Genomic DNA, 19,159 nt, shown 5'->3' with positions numbered 1-19,159 from the left:
TGGGAGCGCTGGGGCGCCGCCATCCAGCCAGCTGCTAAACTGGGAGGCCGTTCCCTTCCTCAGGGTAGACCGGGACGCCCCTTCCACCGTGGATCTTCTGTGGCATCGCCGAGCGGATAGACCAGGGCAACCGCTGAGCCCCTTTGCTTAGGAGCGCCCCTAGGCAGCTGACAAAGAGATTGGCAAGGTGGTCGCTCCCTTCCTTCCACCAGGTGGACCGGGTGGCATAGTAACCAGATATACCGCTCGGGGCCTGGTCTACCTGATGGAAGGGAACCCACACACTCACCCTCGAGGTGGGTCCCGGAAGGCAGGAGGAGAACCAAAGGAGGGGGGGAGGGGCGGCCCGGTCTATCTGCTCTGCCGGTAGGATTTCTTAGCCCCTTTTCTTGGAAAACTTCCCCCCTCCCCTTTGTTTGCCTCTTCAAGCTTTTTCTCATTTCTGTGCTTCATTGCGTAAAGTTACTCCCGAGTAAATTTCCTTTGATGAGGAAACAGCAACCTGGCTGGTCAGTATTTGCCAGAAACCACATTGGCTGCAAAAGGTACTCACCCCTTCTCCCTTCCCTGTGAGTGATTATATGCTCCATCACAGTACAAAGGAAAGCATTGACACTTGCGTCATCCCTGAGTTAAGTAAAATAAACACCTTTGTCTTGTCCGTCATCTCACTATTGGCATTGTGATTGAGATGGTTACCTGTCTGACACTCGGGGCAGAATATCACCAGTCATGACTCTCACTCACCCCTCCCCTTATATCTTCCCTGGGTCCTAAATGCCCTTGGAATTGATGGGATTGATGCAAATGATTTCTTATGAATTTCTAAAGTTTTCCCATTGAGCCAGTACATAGATACATTTATCAGTGAAATGCCACATTTGATACTGACACTTCCCCTGTTGTTCCTTTATTGGAGACCTGGGGCTCAGAGGGGAGTCACAGGCGCCTTCTGCAAACTGAGCTGATCTTGTTTTCTTGCTCCTTTGAGCTGATTAGTATTCCATCACTAGCGGGAAAAGGCATTTTGGATTCTTCCCTGGGGGGAGGAAAGCTTTGTTGAGGCCACTTGGACACCTTGCAGCAGTGGCATAGCGTGGGTTGTCAGCACCCGGGGCAAAGCAAGTAATTTGCTCCCCCTAACCCGTGGATTTGCGCACCCTAACCCTAACCCCCAGATGTTGCACCCGGTGCGGCCAGCCCCCCCTGCACTCCCCACGCTACGCCACTGCCTTGCAGCAAAACTATTCATATTTAAATGGTACAGGTCCTGATCCCAGGGTATCTCTGGGGCTCATCTGTCCATGTGAGTTCTACACACACACACACACACACACACACACACACACACGAGAGAGCAGTTTCTTTTCTGCAGATTTCTCCAAAGCATCGATTGTGCATTAATAAAATTCTGCAGACTGTAATCAGGTCAGCACATAGTGTAGACTACAAACTGGCTAAAGTCATCATCAAACTGGCTGCTGAAGATATGCGGAGGACCAGAGTAAGGAGCAAACTGCTGAAATAGATGCTCCTTATATCACTAAGCTGAAGGAGTGAGCGACGCTGGCACTCTCCCACAACCCTAACCCTAAACTTAAACCCTAACCCTTACCCCCAACCCTCTAGCCCTACACCCTCATCCTAAACCCAACCCCTAACATTTAACCCCTAACCCTCACCCTCACCCCACCCCACCCTAACCCTCTAACCCCTAAAACCCTAATCCCTAACCCTTCAGGAAGAAGTTACAGATAGGTAGCCGTGTTGGTCTGCCATAGTCAAAACAAAATAAAAAAATTCCTTCCAGTAGCACCTTAAAGACCAACTAAGTTAGTTCTTGGTATGAGCTTTCGTGTGCATGCACACTTCTTCAGATACACTCCTTCAGGAAGAATTCAGTGCAGCCCCAGGGGGAGGCTGCCCTCAAAGGCCAGTGTCCACCCTAAGTGCATGACAAGCCGCAGCACCTGGGGGCTGCCCAGGTCCCTGGCTCAGCTTTGCACGGAACTCAGAAGCCCTCCTCCTCCCCTGTTTAGCTCAGTAGCACATTTGCATGTTCACATCTTTAGTATTTGAAGGAACAAGGAGACTGGCTTTGCAGTATTTGCAGGAACAAGGAGACTGGCAGCCGTGAGCAAGGGAGGCAGCCAAGGCAGCTCTTAATATTTGCAAGACAGGAGAGGTGAGGAATGGTCAGGAAACTCTGGCAGAAAGACAACAGAACTATGGGAATTGCTGGTCTCAAGACCCCCCTCACTTCTCCATTGACCAAAAAGCTATAAAAACCTCATATTCCAAAAAGTCAGTTGGCTCTTCCAGCTGCAACAGAGAAGAACTTAGTGCTCCTAAGGAATCAGTGCACATCTGCTTCACCTAACAACAGCTATAGACTTTCTCACCCCCTACATTTCTTGGCTTGATATTAATGTGATTTTTCGGGCAAAATTGTCCCTTTCCATAGGCTTTTGGGATTTTTCTGCTCTTTAGATCAAGCTGCGTATGTCTTGTAGGATCTGCTGCCTGCTTAAATTGTCATTTTGCTGCCTGAAGCAGCATTTATATATATTCTGTCACTTTCATTTCATATAATAAACAAATCTTTATATTTCCTCTGTGTAAAAACATTTTTGGTCCAATTAATTTTTATTGCTTTTCAAAGTTTTCAACAAGTTAACATCAAGTTATCATCAAATTAATACAGATTTAATACAGATTTAAAAGTTGACTTCCCACCCAGGATCCATGTTTCTCTTTCCTCCCTTACTCACTGCTCAGTATAGCATACATTTCCTAATTTCATTTCAATACTTAAAATATTTTATCACTCTTTTTTTTTCCTTTCTTCATTTCCCATTGGCTGTTCAGTGGTACATTGGTTCTCAAACTTAATCTGTTCTGGGAGGCCGTTTGACTCCCGAAACCATCCAAAAACCAAGACGCAGCTTCCAATTGGCTGCAGGAGCTTCCTGCACTCAAGTGGAAGCAATGTTGGACATTTGTTTGTTTGTTTTTTTATATAATATTTTATTGAGTTTTTTTTTCCCATACAAATGCATATTTAACAGACAAAATAAGTTTCATAACATCCTTTCATTCTATTGTGGACTCCCTCACGTTTCCCGCTTCCACTTTCATCATTACAAACAAATTTTTCCAAGCAAATTATCATCTTATTTATGATCTTAAATCCAATATTTAGGTTAAACTCAAATATCAAATTGTAATTTAATGGTAGACAGTTATTTCTACTCTGACTTCCTTGTTAAGATTCAACCAAATTACAATACTTTTGTAGATAAATCTTAAATTTCTTCCAGTCTTCTTCAACCCTCTCCTCTCCCAGGTCGCGGATTCTGCCCGTCATCTCAGCTAATTGCATATAGTCCATCAGCTGCATCTGCCATTCTTCCAGTGTGGGTAGATCTTGGGTTTTCCAGTTCTTAGCAATAAGTATCCTTGCCGCCGTTGTAGCATACATAAAAAATGTTCTGTCCTTCTTTAACACGTTCTGGCCGACCATGCCCAGAAGGAAGGCCTCTGGTTTCTTGGTGAAGGTATACTTAAACACCTTTTTTAACTCATTATATATCATTTCCCAGAAGGCCTTCACTCTAGGACAGGTCCACCAGAGGTGAAAGAATGTTCCTTCATTTTCCTTACATTTCCAACATTTATTATCAGACGAATGGTATATTTTAGCCAATTTCACTGGGGTCATGTACCATCTATATATCATTTTCATTACATTTTCCTTCAGAGCATTACATGCTGTGAAGTTCAGCCCAGTGGTCCATAACCTTTCCCAGTCCTCAAACATAATGTTGTGCCCAATATCCTGGGCCCACTTTATCATAGCCGATTTAACCGTTTCGTCTTGTGTGTTCCATTTCAGCAGCAAGTTATACATTTTTGAAAGTACCTTGGTCTTGGGTTCTAACAATTCTGTTTCCAATTTCGATTTCTCCACCTGGAATCCTAACTTTTTATCATTCTTAAACACTTCTTTAATCTGAGCATAGTGTAACCAGTCTCGCACTTTATCTTTCATTTTCTCTAAACTCTGCAATTTCCAATTGTCTCCATCTCTTTCTAGTATTTCCCAATATTTTGGCCAATTGGCCTCCATATTAGGTCTTTTTCGGGCCTTGGCCTCCAAGGGTGACAGCCACCTCGGTGTTTTGTTCTCTAATAAGTCTTTGTATCTTGTCCAGACATTAAATATTGCTTTTCTGACAGTATGGTTCTTAAAGACCTTGTTAATCTTAACCTTATCATACCATAAGTATGCATGCCATCCAAATGCATTGTTGAAACCTTCCAAATCCAGCACGTCCGTGTCCTCAAGAAGTAGCCAATCTTTTAGCCAGCAGAAAGCTGCGGCTTCATAGTACAACTTTAAGTCTGGCAGGGCAAAGCCCCCTCTTTCTTTTGCATCCGTTAGTATCTTAAACTTAATTCTGGGCTTTTTGCCCTGCCAGACAAATTTAGAGATATCTTTTTGCCACTTCCGGAAGCACTCCGTTTTATCTACAATCTGCAATGTCTGAAACAAAAACAACATTTTTGGCAATACATTCATCTTGATAGCAGCTATTCGACCTAACAATGAAAGTTTTAATTTTGACCAGCTATCCAAGTCTCTCTTAATTTCAGACCAACATTTTTCATAATTATCTTTAAACAGACTCAGATTTTTTGCTGTTATGTTTACCCCTAGGTATTTGACTTTCTTAACCACAGTTAACTCTGTCTCTCTCTGAAACCGTTCCGACTCAATATCTGTCAAATTCTTTCCCAACACCTTAGTTTTTTGCTTATTTAGTTTAAATCCCGCCACCCGACCAAAGTCTTGAATTAGTTGTAATACTCTTTTCGTACTAGATTCTGGCTCCTGTAATGTCAAAACTAAGTCATCTGCAAACGCTTTAAGTTTATATTGTTTCGCTCCGACCTGTATCCCTTCCACCAACCTGTCCCCTCTAATCATGTTCAAGAGCACTTCCAGGACCGAAATAAATAATAACGGGGAGATCGGACAGCCTTGTCGTGTTCCTTTTTCAATTTTGAACTCTTCTGTAACCACATTGTTAACTATCAGTTTAGCCTTTTGTTCTGAATATATTGCATCAATCCCATTCTCAAATCCCCGGCCCACTCCCATTTCTTTTAAATTCCCCTTCATAAACTTCCAGGATATGTTGTCAAAGGCCTTCTCCGCATCTATGAAAATTAAAACAGCTTTAGTATTTATGTCTGTTTGCAAAAGCTCCAATATATCTATAATGTTCCTTGTATTAGCAGACATATATCTTCCTGGGAGAAAGCCTGCCTGGTCTTTATGAATTACTTTGTTTAAAACCCTCTTGAATCTACTTGCCAAAACGTCTGCAAATATTTTGTAATCCACATTTAAAAGGGAGATGGGACGGTAGTTCTTAAGCTGTGTCTTCTCAGTTTCCGATTTTGGTATCAATGTGATGAAAGCTTCTTTCCACGATTCTGGCGCCTTCTTCCCCTCTAGAATTTCATTACTGACCTCCATCAGTGGTTGTATCAAGTAGTCTTTCAGTATCTTATAGTACTTGGAGGTCAGCCCGTCTGGTCCTGGTGATTTGCCCTGTTTCATGTTCTGGATGGCCTGCTCAATCTCTTGTCGTGTTATTTTGCCATTCAAGATTAATCTGTTTTCTTCTGACAATTTTGCCAGTCCATTTGTCTCTAAAAATTGTTTAATCTCAGTTTCATTTTGTGGCCCTTGAGTGTATAATTTTTTGAAATATCTCTGGAAACACTTTCTAATCTCTCCGGGGTTCTGGATACATCTTCCTTCAATCTCTAAGTTTGTCACTGTATTTAACTTTTGCCTCCTCTTCAACTGCCAGGCTAGCAGTTTTCCACATTTATTAGCCGACTCAAAAGTTTTTTGTTTCATTAGCTTAATTTTCCATTCTATTTCCTGATTTATCAATTTAGAATATTGTACTTGATAGAGTTTAATTTCTCTCAGAATCGGCTGGGACTTCGGGTTGGATCTTAACTTCTTCTCTAACTCCTTAATTTTTTCCAAAATTTTATCTTTCCTTTCATTTTGTTTCCTTTTCTTTACCGTGTTCTGTTGTATCAGGAACCCCCTCATCACGGCCTTACTTGCGTCCCAGATAGTTCTTTTTTCCACTGTGGTGTTCATATTGATCTCGAAATAATCCTTTAAAGCTTTTTGGGCCTTCTTGGTAATCTCCTGATCTCTAAACAGGCCATCATTCATCTTCCATCTGAAGGAACCGGTTGGAATCAATGTCATATCCATTCTCAGTGCGTTATGGTCGGAGCATGTCTTTGGGCAGATTTCCACCTTTCTAATCTTAGGTGCCAGACCTCTAGATATCCATATTTGGTCGATTCTTGTCCAAGTCAGTTGGGCTTCAGAGAAAAATGTTCCTTCCCTTCCCAAGGGGTTTCTTACTCTCCAAATGTCGATCCAGTCCATATTGTCTGTCATTTCAAAAAAGGTCTTTGGTAGTCTGCCATCCTTGGAAATGTTTTGGTTCTGTGACTTATCCATGTTAGTTGATACAACTCCATTCATATCTCCCAACATAATGATGTTGTTGTAGTCCAGATAATCCAGCATAGTCTCATGCAACTTCTTGTAAAATTCCGATTTTCCTTCATTTGGAGCATAAATTCCTAATATCAAAATTTTTTCTCCTTGATATTGTATTTCTATCGCCAAAATTCTTCCATGCTCATCTTTAAACAGAAATTTGGGTGAAAGGCTCTCTTTTGCATAAATTACCACACCTCTCTTCTTTACTGTGTCCGAAGATATAAATTCCTGACCAAGTCTTTTATTTATTAACACTTTTCTGTGGAGCCTAGTCACATGTGTTTCCTGTAAACAGATAATGTCCAAATGTTCCTTTTTTAAAATGTGAAAGATTTTTTTCCTTTTTCCTGGAATGTTGCAGCCATTTATGTTCCAGCTCAAAAGTTGCAGGGACATCCTGGATAAATCTGGTTATTCTTGCTGTGGAGGTATCTTATTCTCAGATTTTTGAGAATCCGAGGGTGCGGGGTCCCCCGGAGGTTCAGGCCCTGGGGGTAATCCAAGTCCTTTGTGAAGATCTTCTCCGTATGCCGCCAAAAACTTGTCTCTGTCCTCCGGCGTTCTAATTTTAGTCTTCCTCCCTCTGAAAGTAAACGATAATCCTTGGGGAAACTCCCACCTGAAGATGATCAATGTTGGACATTTGGCTTCTGAAAAACATCCGCAAACCAGAACACTTACTCCCAGATTTGCAGTGTTTGGGAGCCGATTTGTTCAACAACTAAGCCGTTCGGGAAACAAGATACCACTGTACACATTTCAATTCCTGCATAGACTTTTATTTTACTATAACATATTCCCAAAATGTCAAATAGAGTTACTCTTCACTTTGTCAGCCTACAAAAATCACTGGTTATGCATCAATATCCCACAAATACAACTTATTTCTCCTGGCGTTTTCCATGTGCAGATGTCTGACTGGTGATGGTAAATAAGAAGTCCTCTTCAGCCGCAGCATTCCATTCCATCTTCACACACACAAACAATCCACACGATCTCCTGATTCTCACTGTTATATAGCAAAAGGGTCACTGGTGACTTCATATTCCCAGGCTTCAGCATCTGGTCTGTCCATGTTCTTGCCCTCCTTGCCTAATACCAGGTGGGAGGGGGAGTGAACATTATTGCCGTGAAAATATATTTTAAAATTTTCTTAATCCTTTCCCCCATGCTCAGTTAGGACCATACCAGCCATCTTCTATACTTCACAATTTCAGATTATTTATTCTTTACCAGGTATATCCAATTTTATAATGTTACAACAGTTTGGGATTTAAACGCTGCTTCATACTCTCTCGCGCCAAATGCTTTGGTCCATCGTCTCTAAATCCGGCTTTACTCTAGTTTCTATTACATCTTTTTATTCCTTGAGCCTGTACAGAACAAGGATTAATTCCTTTTAAAAATTTGTATTTAAATGACCCTTTCCTTCCCCTTTAGCCAGGCAGATTTTCACACACACCATCCAATAATTCATTTGCATACAGGATCCATCAATTTTTAGCTGGCAAAGTTAATTTATATTTAAGGTCCGCTCTTCTTAAATTCTTACAATTCCATTGCTCGGCAGAGGTTAGCTGCAAAAAAATTATACGAAGAAACCATCCACCCTCCCATTTCCAATACTCCTCACAGCAGAAATTAGCATCTTACAAAACCTTCAATTAACAGTCAAATAGTCTCCAGCAGCTTTGGTTAACATCATGTAGGCTGGGGCACCTCTTCACTTTAGTCCAATTGTCTGAAATCAAAGGAGATTCACAGCAAACATGGTTGTTGATGGAGGCCTTCTCGAGAACGGAGTCACACCAAAAGACAGAACCTTTCTCAGTGAAGTTTTCCAACTCCATCCAAGACCAAAACAGGTATTATAAGGTGTCTGCAAGTTTATGACACTCCCCAATTTCATCAGAAGGATTAAGGGGGATACTAGCCCACCCCCAATATCTTCACCCAAGGACACACACCCCTGGGGCTTCAGAGAACCTGGGAGAGCAACATCCCGTGCTCCCTACTGGAAACGGAAGCCCTATGTAATAACTTCTTGCTGGTGTAGGGTTAAAGGCAAACACATATTCATAAAAGGATGCATGTTATGACTAGCAAAAGATCCCAAAGCCTCTTCATTGTGTGTGAATACACATGAGAGCTAGACATGCATGTTATTTCAGACACATGTAACAGTTGTAGTGGAGAATGTGGGCGGCAAGGGTGGCTTAAGGCATATTTAACCTCACATATGTTGGACTTTTAATGTTAAAGTCCAACATTTATTTTGACAATTAAAAGGTGTCCCTGTTTTACTCTTCCCATCCAGCTGTCTCTGGCAATGAAGCTCTTTGTGATAAGTGAGGCCATAGTTTCTAAACCATTTGCAAAGGGTAAATAAGTTTTAGCTCCAGAGAGTTTTAACTGATACATGCTTCCCTTTGGTTGGCAACTGTTAAAATATATATTTGAAGGGTCATGCAAGCAAAGGTATAGGGCTTAAGACCAGGATTTGAATTTGGTTGTTTCATGTGAGAATTTAGCCAGAATTTGAATTGTATGGTTGAGAGCTTGAAGCCAAAACCAATTTATCCAAGTCATTGGCAGTGGCATCTGTGGGCCCTTAACTTTATGTAACACTCACACAAAGCCTGGGACATTGTCTCTTTAAGGGGAATTTATTAGAACAGACTGGTTTTGCAAAATTCTTAGAATTTTGGTACTAATCCTGTGGAATCCCCTTCTATTCCTTGTTCTTTTAAGAACATTTAGTTCACTCTGTTTCTGTGGTGGCCTTGGAATGCTATCAGGCCAATAGCATTGCTTGGAAGCAACTGGAAACAGAAGACTACGCATTATAAATATGTTGAGTTAGAGGTATATCAAAAACACTTCTTCACTCGACTGTATTTATTGTGTGAAGTTTAATGCAGACAAATACAACTGTGAATAGATTGCCAGTAAGCAAGGGGTTAAGAACCGCAGTCTTTACATCTTAGAGAAGGCTACAAGGTTCAGATTGGTGTTGATCCCTCTTCTCTCCAAGGGCAGGAGTAAAAGGGTCTATTTGTCTTTTACAAATTTTTCTTTCTCTTCCTTACCATGCTCTCAACCTGGAAGGATGTGTGGCTACTCTGCAGGCTCACATAAAGGATCTTCATCTTAACTTCTGTAATTTTTAATCTAAGATGTGCTGTGCCTTTGTTTATATTCACATTGAGTTGAAGAACACTAGATTTATTGTAGGTAAAACCTTTCTGCTTACTTGAAAGCCTGATCTTATTATTAGTAAAAAGGAAAGAGGCGGGGTAGCAAATCCCAAGTGCCCAGAAAGGATTCCTAATATAGGCTTCACAGCCTTTTATCCCTGCAGTATTGCTGTTCAGTCTATTAAACTCTGCTGCAAGAGGCTTTAAGGTAAGAGTAAATCCGCGGGGATTTCAATGTAGGGCTCACAACTGTTTGTCAAACTGCTATTGTGTAAACACGTTTGCACAACTCCCCCCACATTTCTGGGGTTCTGAGTTTTGTAAAGCAATATTGATATTGACAGGAGGGAGGGTCAATTCAGTACACAACTAGATGGCACTGATTGAAGGCAACCTCATCAGTGTTGCATTGCCAAATCATGCATGACTCTCTCCCCAGGTGTGATGTGAAGAAGGTATTCCAACACCTCGGCCAATGACTTGCACCTCACAGATGTGGGCATGTAGTATGAAGAAATGTTAGATAATACGAACACCGTAGCAATACTCACCCACCTACTAATTAAAGTTTCATATATTTAAATTTGTGAACAGCAACTGCTATGGTTTCTCCCCATTGGGAATTTGATGGGAAGTGAGGTTGTCACTGCCAGTGAAGCTCATTCCATATTTGAAGTACTGATATGGTCTCTCTCCACTGTGAACTCTTTGATGGGAAGTGAGAGTGCGACTGTGTCTAAAGCTCTTTCCACATTCCAAGCACAGATATGGTTTCTCTCCACTGTGAGTTCTTTGATGGGTAGTGAGAGATGATCTCTGACGGAAGCTCTTTCCACACTCTTGGCACTGAAAAGGTTTCTCCCCGGTATGAATTCTTTGATGGGCCGTGAGAGTTGTTCTGTGACTGAAGCTCTTTCCACATTCCAAGCACTGATAGGGTTTCCCCCCTGTATGAATTATTTGATGGGAAGTGAGACTTTCCTTATGACTGAAACTCTTTCCACACTCTTGGCATTGAAATGGTTTCTCTCTTCTGTGAGTTGTCTGATGGTAAGTGAGAGTGCTGCTGTGATTGAAGCTCTTTCCACATTCCAAACACTGATATGGTTTCTCCCCACTGTGAATTGTTTGATGGGAAGTGAGGGCGCTGCTCTGATGGAAGCTCTTCCCACATTGCAAGCATTGATATGGTTTCTCCATGCTGTGAGTTCTTTGATGGACAGTGAGATTGCTGCTGTAACGGAAGCTCTTTCCACATTCTAAGCATTGATATGGTTTCTCCCCGCTGTGAGTTCTTTGATGGGCCATGAAATTAGCTCTGTGACTGAAACTCTTTCCACATTCCATGCACTGATATGGTTTCTCTCCAGTATGAATTCTTTGATGGAAAGTGAGTGTTTCCTTTCGACCGAAACTCTTTCCACATTCCAAGCACTGATAGGGTTTCTCCTCGCTGTGTGTTCTTTGATGGGAAGCGAGACTTTCTTTCCGAGTGAAGCTCTTTCCACATTCCAAGCACTCATAAGGTTTCTCCCCTGTATGAATTCTTTGATGGGAAGTGAGATGGTTGCTCTTACTAAAGCTCTTTCCACACTCTTGGCATTCAAAGGGTTTCTCCCCAGTATGAATTCTTTGATGTAAAGTGAGTTTTCCCTTCTGACCAAAGCTCTTTCCACATTGCAAGCACTGAAAGGGCTTCTTCCCGGTATGAATTACTTGATGTGTAGTGAGAGCGGTGCTGTGACGGAAACTCTTTCCACATTCCAAGCACTGATAGGGTTTCTCCCCTGTATGAATTCTTTGATGGGAAGTGAGAGCAGAGCTCTTACTTAAGCTCTTTCCACATTCCAAGCACTGATAGGGTTTCTCCCCAGTGTGAATTCTTTGATGGGAAGTGAGAGCGGTGCTGTGACGGAAGCTCTTTCCACATTCCAAGCACTGATACGGTTTCTCTCCGGTATGAATTCTTTGATGGGAAGTGAAAGTTGCGCACTGAGTGAAGCTCTTTCCACATTCCAAGCACTGATAGGGTTTCTCCCCTGTATGAATTCTTTGATGGGAAGTGAGATTGCTGTTGTGACTGAAGCTCTTTCCACATTCCAAGCACTGATACGGTTTCTCCCCAGTGTGGACTCTGTGATGGGCTGTGAGAGTTCGTTTCCGACCAAAGCTTTTTCCACATTCTATGCACTGATAGGATTTCTTCCCAGTGGGATTTATTTGATGGGAAGTGGAATGAGAGCTCTGACGGAATCTCTCTCCACACTCTGAATATTTATGTGGCTTCTTCATTGTGTGGATTCTGCCATGGTCTCCCTTGATCATTTCTAATTTATCACCACCTACATTGAAGAGAAAAAGAGATTAGAGTCACAGGAAGAAATTGAGTCCCCAGTTATTTAACAATGCTTATGAATGCTTGTGATAGAGGGAGAACTGACGAGAGTTCAGATGTGAGGTCTTCCTACAGAGTTCACTGTCTTTGTTGACTAGCATTTATGGACATATTTATAGGAACCTGGAATTCGAAAAGCCTGGCTTCTTTCTGGGTTGGATCTGACCCGATCATGGAATCTGCTTCATCTCAAAGGTCAGTAAGTTCTCTGACCAACTGAAAATGGACAGCAGCAAAAACATAAAACGTGACAAAAGCTACTTCCATTTGTCTAACAAGTCTGAAGCCTACATTTTAAAAGGATTGAGCAGTTCAGACAAGCCTAACTTTCTTCTGTAATGTTTTATTTGCAGTTTAATGTAGGTTGTAAACCGCTTTGATTCCCCCCCTGAAAAATATAGAGTGATAGAGAAATGAAATGAATGATAATAATATTAACAACTGGAGGAAGAATAATCACAGACAAACCAGTAGGCAGCCTTCCATTCAAGGTGAGCTGTGGGGATGTTAGAATCTCAGATGCTATAGTAGCCCTGTTGAGCTCCATCAAAATATTGGAGGTTTGTTACAAAGAGGTATGTATTGATTTTCAAAACAGATATTATGAACCAGCAGGGAGCCTTACCAAGTGAGTCCATGATCCCACGATTCTCCTCCATGACTTCCTTATGCAAAGCTCTCTGGTCAGAATCCAGCAATGCCCATTCCTCGTCTGTGAAACAAACAGCGACATCTTCAAAGCACACTGGACCCTAAAAGAAGGAAAATGTCCTCCACTTAGACAGCATAAAGATGATCTACTACACATTGTTCTGTTGTTTTCTGCCTGTTGGTTACTGCGTTGTTTTAATGGGATTGTTTTGCTGCACATTTGCAGCAAATTCTTCAGGGGAAACTCCTAATGCCCTAAAGTGGACTTCAGGGGGTGAATGGGGACCTGGGAAGGGAGAGGATAGAGGGGGAAAGCCCTGCTGTGCAACTGATTGGGGTGGCTAGGTGAATCCTGGCCACTCTTTTTTATGGTTCGTCCACTTCTTAGAAACCTGTTGTAGCATTCAATTATAACTTTATAAAGAAAATGGAAATGACAGGAATAATATAAGTGACATTCGGAAGCTGAGGTGAGGAAGCTGTTCCTTATTCTTAGTAAATAAACCTTCTCAAATGGCCTTTTTAGCCTTTGTTCAGGGCAGGTTTGACAAGAAGCTTGGGCACAGAGGCACCTGGCTGCCCCACCCTCGGCCTCTCGCCCCACAATGCTCCTTCCCACTACCTGATCTGGTTCCAAAGCTGCTGCTCCCTCTCCATTGCCATGAAAATATGGATGAGGTTTCACTGATGTCTTTCTGTCACCTGCGAGAGACAAAGGTAAGTGGGAAGCCAAGGGAGTCTGCTTCTCTTGGAGGTTAAGTAGTGCATCTCTAACTACATTTGGGCCTTTGAAAAAGCCTCCCCTACAGAGTATGTTTGGACTTTTGTACCCATTTCATATTTTAGTTGTGTAAATATACATTTCCCCTCCTGGAGGTTTTGGCCCCAAATGTCTTCCCCCAAAAGATTCAAATAACCCACTGCTACGTTTCAAAATCTACAGAATGTGACCCAACAGAGAAATAACTCATTCCTCCTTACCCTGGGGCCTCTCTCTGGTATCCAACAGAGTCCTCTCTGCTTCAGAGGAATCCATGCCCATTTTTGCAAACAGATAATTTCCCTGAAATCACAGAATGACAGAGTTGGAAGGGACTCCAAGGATCATCTAGTCCAACCCTCTGCAATGCATGAACAAGTATTCCAAACAGAGAACTCGGAGAAGAGTTAGAAAAGGAACGGCAGAGGCAAAAACATTAGGGGTATCAGATAGCATTCCATGGATGCTTTCCAAAAAAAGATGTGCCATTGGTTGAGAATTTGAGAATACCCTACCTCATGTTCAGAGCACCTTGGGAGTATTGAGGAAAGTCTCACCTGCTGTTCTGTCTCCTTTTTCTCCGCTGCCTGACTGAGGAGGAAACCTTCGGCCAGGGCCACTGCCTGGGCACTGGTCTTCGCTCCACATTCCCTCACCCAGCTCTCCATCTCCGGTGGAAGGACAGCCAGGAACTGCTCCAAGATCACCAGGTCGAGCATCTCAGCTTTCGTATGCCTTTCTGGCTTTAGCCATTGACGGTCAAAGTGGTAGAGTCGACTGCAAAACTCTCGGGGACCTTTGACCTCTTGGTAGCAGAACTGCTGGCTCTGCACATCAGAGCGAAGGGTGTCCTCCTCACCCAGGATCTGCACAGAGTTTTCCCAGAATCCCCTGCTGCTCCCCATTAGGATGAAATTGCCTCTTCCTCCTCCAGGGTCAGCTGAGTCTTGCTCATCCACCTGTGCTCTCAAGAAACCTCCAAGGGATCAGAAAGAATCTGTTTTTTCTTCTGCCAAGTTCTGTCTGTCCAAATTAGAGGTGCTAGAAAAGTCCTACAAAGCACAAACACATTGTTCTGTTATAAAATGGATACACTGTCAGGAGAAGGAAAAAAATGTTTCCTCAGCAAGCGTGGATGAGCCTTGCAAGGAATCAGGCCTGGACTATACCACGGCACTGACTTGAACTTTCTTTTCAAAGTTAAAAAGGAAGGAAGAGGAGAAGCCCCTGTTTCTCCTAGTGCCTTCTCGGTAGCGGCACCCTCCCTGTGGAATGCCCTCCCTTCAGATGTCAAGGAGATAAAGAACTACATAACTTTTAGAAGACATCTGAAGGCAGTCGTATATCCGGAAGTTTTAAATATCTGATGTTTTAATTTGTTTTTATATACAGTGGTACCCCGCAAGACGAACGCCTCGCGAGACGAAAAACTCGCAAAACGAAAGGTTTTTTCGTTTTCGAGTTGCCTCGCAAGACGAATTTCCCTATGGGCTTGCTTCGCAAAACGAAGCTTGCCCAGGGGACAGCGGGTCTTCTCTTTTGAAGCAAGGGGCAGCGGGGAGAAGCGATCTTCTCCCCGCAGCCCCAGGTCCGGGGACAGCGGGAAGCGCTTCCCGCTGCCCCCGGACCTCTTTTGAAGCAAGGGGCTGCGGGGAGATCGCTTCTCCCCACCGCCCCTTGCTTCAAAAGAGGTCCGGGGACAGCGGGAAGCGCTTCGCGCTGCCCCCGGACCTCTTTTGAAGCAAGGGTTTGCGGGGAAAAGCGATCTCCCCGCAGCCCCTTGCTTCAAAAGAGGTCCGGGGGCAGCGCGAAGCGCAGCGCTTCTTCCCCGCTGCCCCCGGACCTCTTTTGAAGCAAGGGGCGCCCCTTGCTTCAAAAGAGGTCCGGGGACAGCAGGAAGCGCTTTGCGAGGCCCCCGGACCTCTTTTGAAGCAAGGGTTTGCGGGGAAAAGCGATCTCCCCGCAGCCCCTTGCTTCAAAAGAGGTCCGGGGGCAGCGGGAAGCGCAGCGCTTCTTCCCCGCTGCCCCCGGACCTCTTTTGAAGCAAGGGTTTGCGGGGAAAAGCGATCTCCCCGCAGCCCCTTGCTTCAAAAGAGGTCCGGGGGCAGCGCGAAGCGCAGCGCTTCTTCCCCGCTGCCCCCAGACCTCTTTTGAAGCAAGGGGCTGCGGGGAGATCGCTTCTCCCGGTGCTCCGAAGCGGGGAGGGGGGGGCGGGAACCTCTCCCCCCGCCGCCGGGCATCGGAACGATGCCCCGATGCCGGGCGGTGGGGCGGGAACCTCTCCCCCCGCCGCCGGGCATCGGAACGATGCCCCGATGCCGGGCGGTGGGGCGGGAACCTCTCCCCCCGCCGCCCGGCATCGGAACGATGCCCCGATGCCGGGCGGTGGGGCGGGAACCTCTCCCCCCGCCGCCCGGCATCGGAACGATGCCCCGATGCCGGGCGGTGGGGCGGGAACCTCTCCCCCCGCCGCCCGGCATCGGAACGATGCCCCGATGCCGGGCGGTGGGGCGGGAACCTCGCACCCTGCCGCCGGGCATCAGAACGAGGTCCTGGACCTCTTCTGAAGGCAGGCGGGGGCAAAAGTCTTTGCTCCCCCCGCCTGCCTTCCCGGGACAGCGGAGACTTCTCCGCTGCCCCGGGCGATCTTAAAATGCTGGCGGGCGGGAGCGAAGCGTTCGCTGCCGACCCCCAGCATTTTAAAATCTCCTCGGGGCAGCGGAGACTTCGCTCCCGCCCGCCAGCATTTTAAAATCGCCCCGGGACAGCAGGGGCTTTTAAAATGCTGGCGGTCGGCAGCAAAGCCCTCCTGTCCCCGGAGCTTGCGGGGCGGGAGGTGGGAAGAAGGGCTTTTCTTCCCACCGCCAGCCTTCAGAACAGCCTTCTGAAGGCTGGCAGTGGGAAGAAAAGCCCTTGTCCCCCCCCCCCCAGCCTTCAGAAGAGGTCGGGGGACAGACTGTCCCCGGACCTGGTCTGAAGGCGGTTTCCCTAGGAACGCATTAATTGATTTTCAATGCATTCCTATGGGAAACCGTGCATCGCAAGACGAAAAAACCGCAAGACGAAGAGACTTGCGGAACGAATTAATTTCGTCTTGCGAGGCACCACTGTATGCTGTAAACCAGCCAGAGTGGCTGGGGAAACCCAGCCAGATGGACGAGGTATAAATAACAAACAACAACACTAGAAAAGTTACCATGCAAAATGTGCAGGCACCTTAAGGGATTTCTGTGAGATGAGTCAGCCTGGTTGCTCCTGCCTTTCGGTGTTTTCAGTCAATGAATGAAGTCAGAACTGCAACTGATGAATGAGGAATTTGGACTGTCATTTTTGTCTACAGGAGTAGAAATCATATATCGAACAGATGGAAAGCTCTTTAATCTGAGCAGGCTGAAAGCAAAGAGTAAGATTACCTTACCTTCTGTCATAGAGCTTCAATATGCTCATGACAACATAGTGTGTGCACACTCAGAGGACGACCTCCAAACCATGCTAAATATATTTGCAGAAGCTTACAAAAAGCTTGGCCTATTGCTCAACAGCCAAAAAACCAAAGTGCTGCACCAACAAGTGTAAAACAACCCCTCTGCAGTGCCACAAATCCAACTCGAAGGTGTTATGTTGGGAAGTGTTAATCACTTCTCCTACCTGGACAGTTATCTTTCCACAAGGGCTGACATTGATGCCGAAATCCAGCATCGTCTGAGCTCTGCAAGTGCTGTATTCTCCCAACTGTAGTGCAGAGTGTTTGAGGACAGAGACATTCGTAGAGAAATCAAAATGCTAGCTTGGGGGGGTGTGGTCCCCCCCCAAAAAAATGCTTGTTTACAAAGCTATTGTACTACCAACCTTACTGTCTGCTTGTGAAACATGGAACACTTATAAATGCCATCTCCAACTTCTGTAAAGATTCCATCAACGGTGTCTCAGAAAATTTTACACATCACCTGGGAAGACAAGTGAACTAATGTCAGTGTACTGGAAGAAGGAACAATCACCAGTGTCAAAGCAATGATTCTTCAACATCATCTGCGTTGGACTGGTCATGTTGTGCGGATGCCTAATTATCATCTTCCAAAGCAACTACTCTATTCCGAACTTAAAAATGGAAAGTGTAATGCTGGTGGTCAACAAAAGAGGTTTAAAGATTTGTCTCAAGGCAAATCTAAAAAAAAGTAGTATAAACACCGACAACTGGGAAACACTGGCCTGTGAGCGCACCAGTTGGAGAACAGCCTTTACCAAAGGAGTATTGGACTTTGAAGAATGTTTTTCTTCAACTCAGGATGAAAGGGTGAAACGAGCTAAGAAGAAGGCACTTTTGGCAAACCCTCACCGGAATCAACTCCCGCCCAGAAACCTATGTCCCCACTGTGGAAGGACGTGTGGATCCAGAATAGTCCTCTGTTAAGAATGTGTTCATGGAAGGCAATCTTACTTTGCTACGAGGGATCGCTAAAGAAAAGAAGAAGACCCCATAGCCTCTGCTCCTAGATTTGGAGGCCCCCCGTCCTCCCCCCACCTCCATGCACAAGCTAAACAGTCCCTCCACGCCGCCTCCGCCTGCAGCCCGGGGCTCTTAATTCTCCCCGATGCTCCGCAAGGGACAAGAGAGAGGAATCTCACCCGGTCCCAGAAGGCGCCAAGGACGCAGCTCTGCAAAAGAGGGAGACCACAGCCCCTCTTCCCTGGCAGGAAGTGACGCAAAAGGAGGTTCCTTAGCCCGCCCCCGTCCCACCTTCATTTCCTGTCCTCGACAGGCGCCATTTCAGGAGAGACTGTGAGGGTGGGAAGAGGCGACGGGCTGCCCGGCGACGTGACGCCACAGCACCATCTTGAAAGAGGGCAAGAAGCAGGCGGAAACGCGAACATCCTGGAAAAGGATGGGGCGGGGAGAGGAAAGGTGGCGGAAAGAGTGGGAGCATTTGCACATACACGTGTCCACAAAACACCAAGACTCCTGCAGGTGATTGCAGGTAATGCAACAGGAGCCCTTCTGCAAATGGTCTTTGCAGCGTAACTCAGTTAAATGGTAACAAAGTATCCAGATGCGCCTATTTACAGTGGATATTTTCACTTAGCCCTGTTTCTCTATGAATCCACCAATTTCTTAGTTAAATATTAACGTAAAATCGCGAGTGGGAATTGCAGGCGAAAAAGGACACGCCTGCGGAGACGAAAGCTCATACCAATAACTAACTTAGTTGGTCTCTAAGATGCTACTGGAAGGAATTTTTGTTTTGTTTTGTTTTGTTTCGACTACGACAGACCAAAACGGCTACCTACTGTACCTGTAACTAGAAATTTGGGGGAAAGTTGTTCAGCAGGCGCCTGAATCGCCACGGTGCAGGCGCCTGCCCGAAATCAAGGGGCAGGGAGTTCCAAAGGGCAGGCGAGGACCGGCCAAGCTCTTCGTTGCTTAGGCGAAGAGGCAGACTCGACTGGATCGCTCGCTTCCCGCCCGTGAAGCGCAAGAAGAAGGAAACCAAAGGGAAGAGCCGCCCTCAGCCCCGAGGGGCTTACAATCGGAAGGAGGGACAAGAGAA

The 19,159-nt window shown here is 45.1% G+C and overlaps 1 protein-coding gene and 1 long non-coding RNA gene across 16 annotated transcripts; one reads left to right on the top strand and one right to left on the bottom strand.

The window, feature by feature from the left end:
* Window positions 1–7,367: 7,367 nt before the first annotated feature.
* On the bottom strand, window positions 7,368–18,339 carry LOC309357438 (uncharacterized protein). 15 transcript variants are annotated; one of them, XM_081889594.1, is made up of 8 exons: window positions 18,166–18,260; window positions 18,052–18,103; window positions 16,830–16,947; window positions 14,171–14,665; window positions 13,835–13,916; window positions 13,476–13,555; window positions 12,828–12,954; window positions 7,368–12,149 (listed from the first exon to the last, which is right to left on the bottom strand). In XM_081889594.1, the coding sequence occupies exons 4-8, from the start codon at window positions 14,516–14,518 to the stop codon at window positions 10,408–10,410; spliced, it is 2,379 nt and encodes a 792-aa protein (XP_081745720.1). In that variant the 5' UTR covers window positions 14,519–14,665; window positions 16,830–16,947; window positions 18,052–18,103; window positions 18,166–18,260; the 3' UTR covers window positions 7,368–10,407. The 15 variants fall into 15 exon arrangements, with proteins under 15 accessions (XP_081745720.1, XP_081745709.1, XP_081745719.1 ...); XM_081889583.1 differs by having other exon boundaries at window positions 16,830–16,913; XM_081889593.1 differs by lacking the exon at window positions 18,052–18,103 and having other exon boundaries at window positions 16,810–16,947; window positions 18,240–18,339.
* Window positions 14,674–17,880, top strand: LOC309357462. Its single transcript, XR_014163134.1, has 2 exons — window positions 14,674–14,991; window positions 16,715–17,880. It is a non-coding gene; the product is annotated as an uncharacterized lncRNA (long non-coding RNA).
* Window positions 18,340–19,159: the final 820 nt, after the last annotated feature.

Source organism: Podarcis melisellensis (genome assembly GCF_964234715.1).
Source record: "Podarcis melisellensis genome assembly, chromosome: 15".
Classification (NCBI taxonomy): domain Eukaryota; kingdom Metazoa; phylum Chordata; class Lepidosauria; order Squamata; family Lacertidae; genus Podarcis; species Podarcis melisellensis.
The sequence above is the reverse complement of the archived record's forward strand: the minus strand, read 5'-3'. Positions and strand labels throughout refer to the sequence as shown.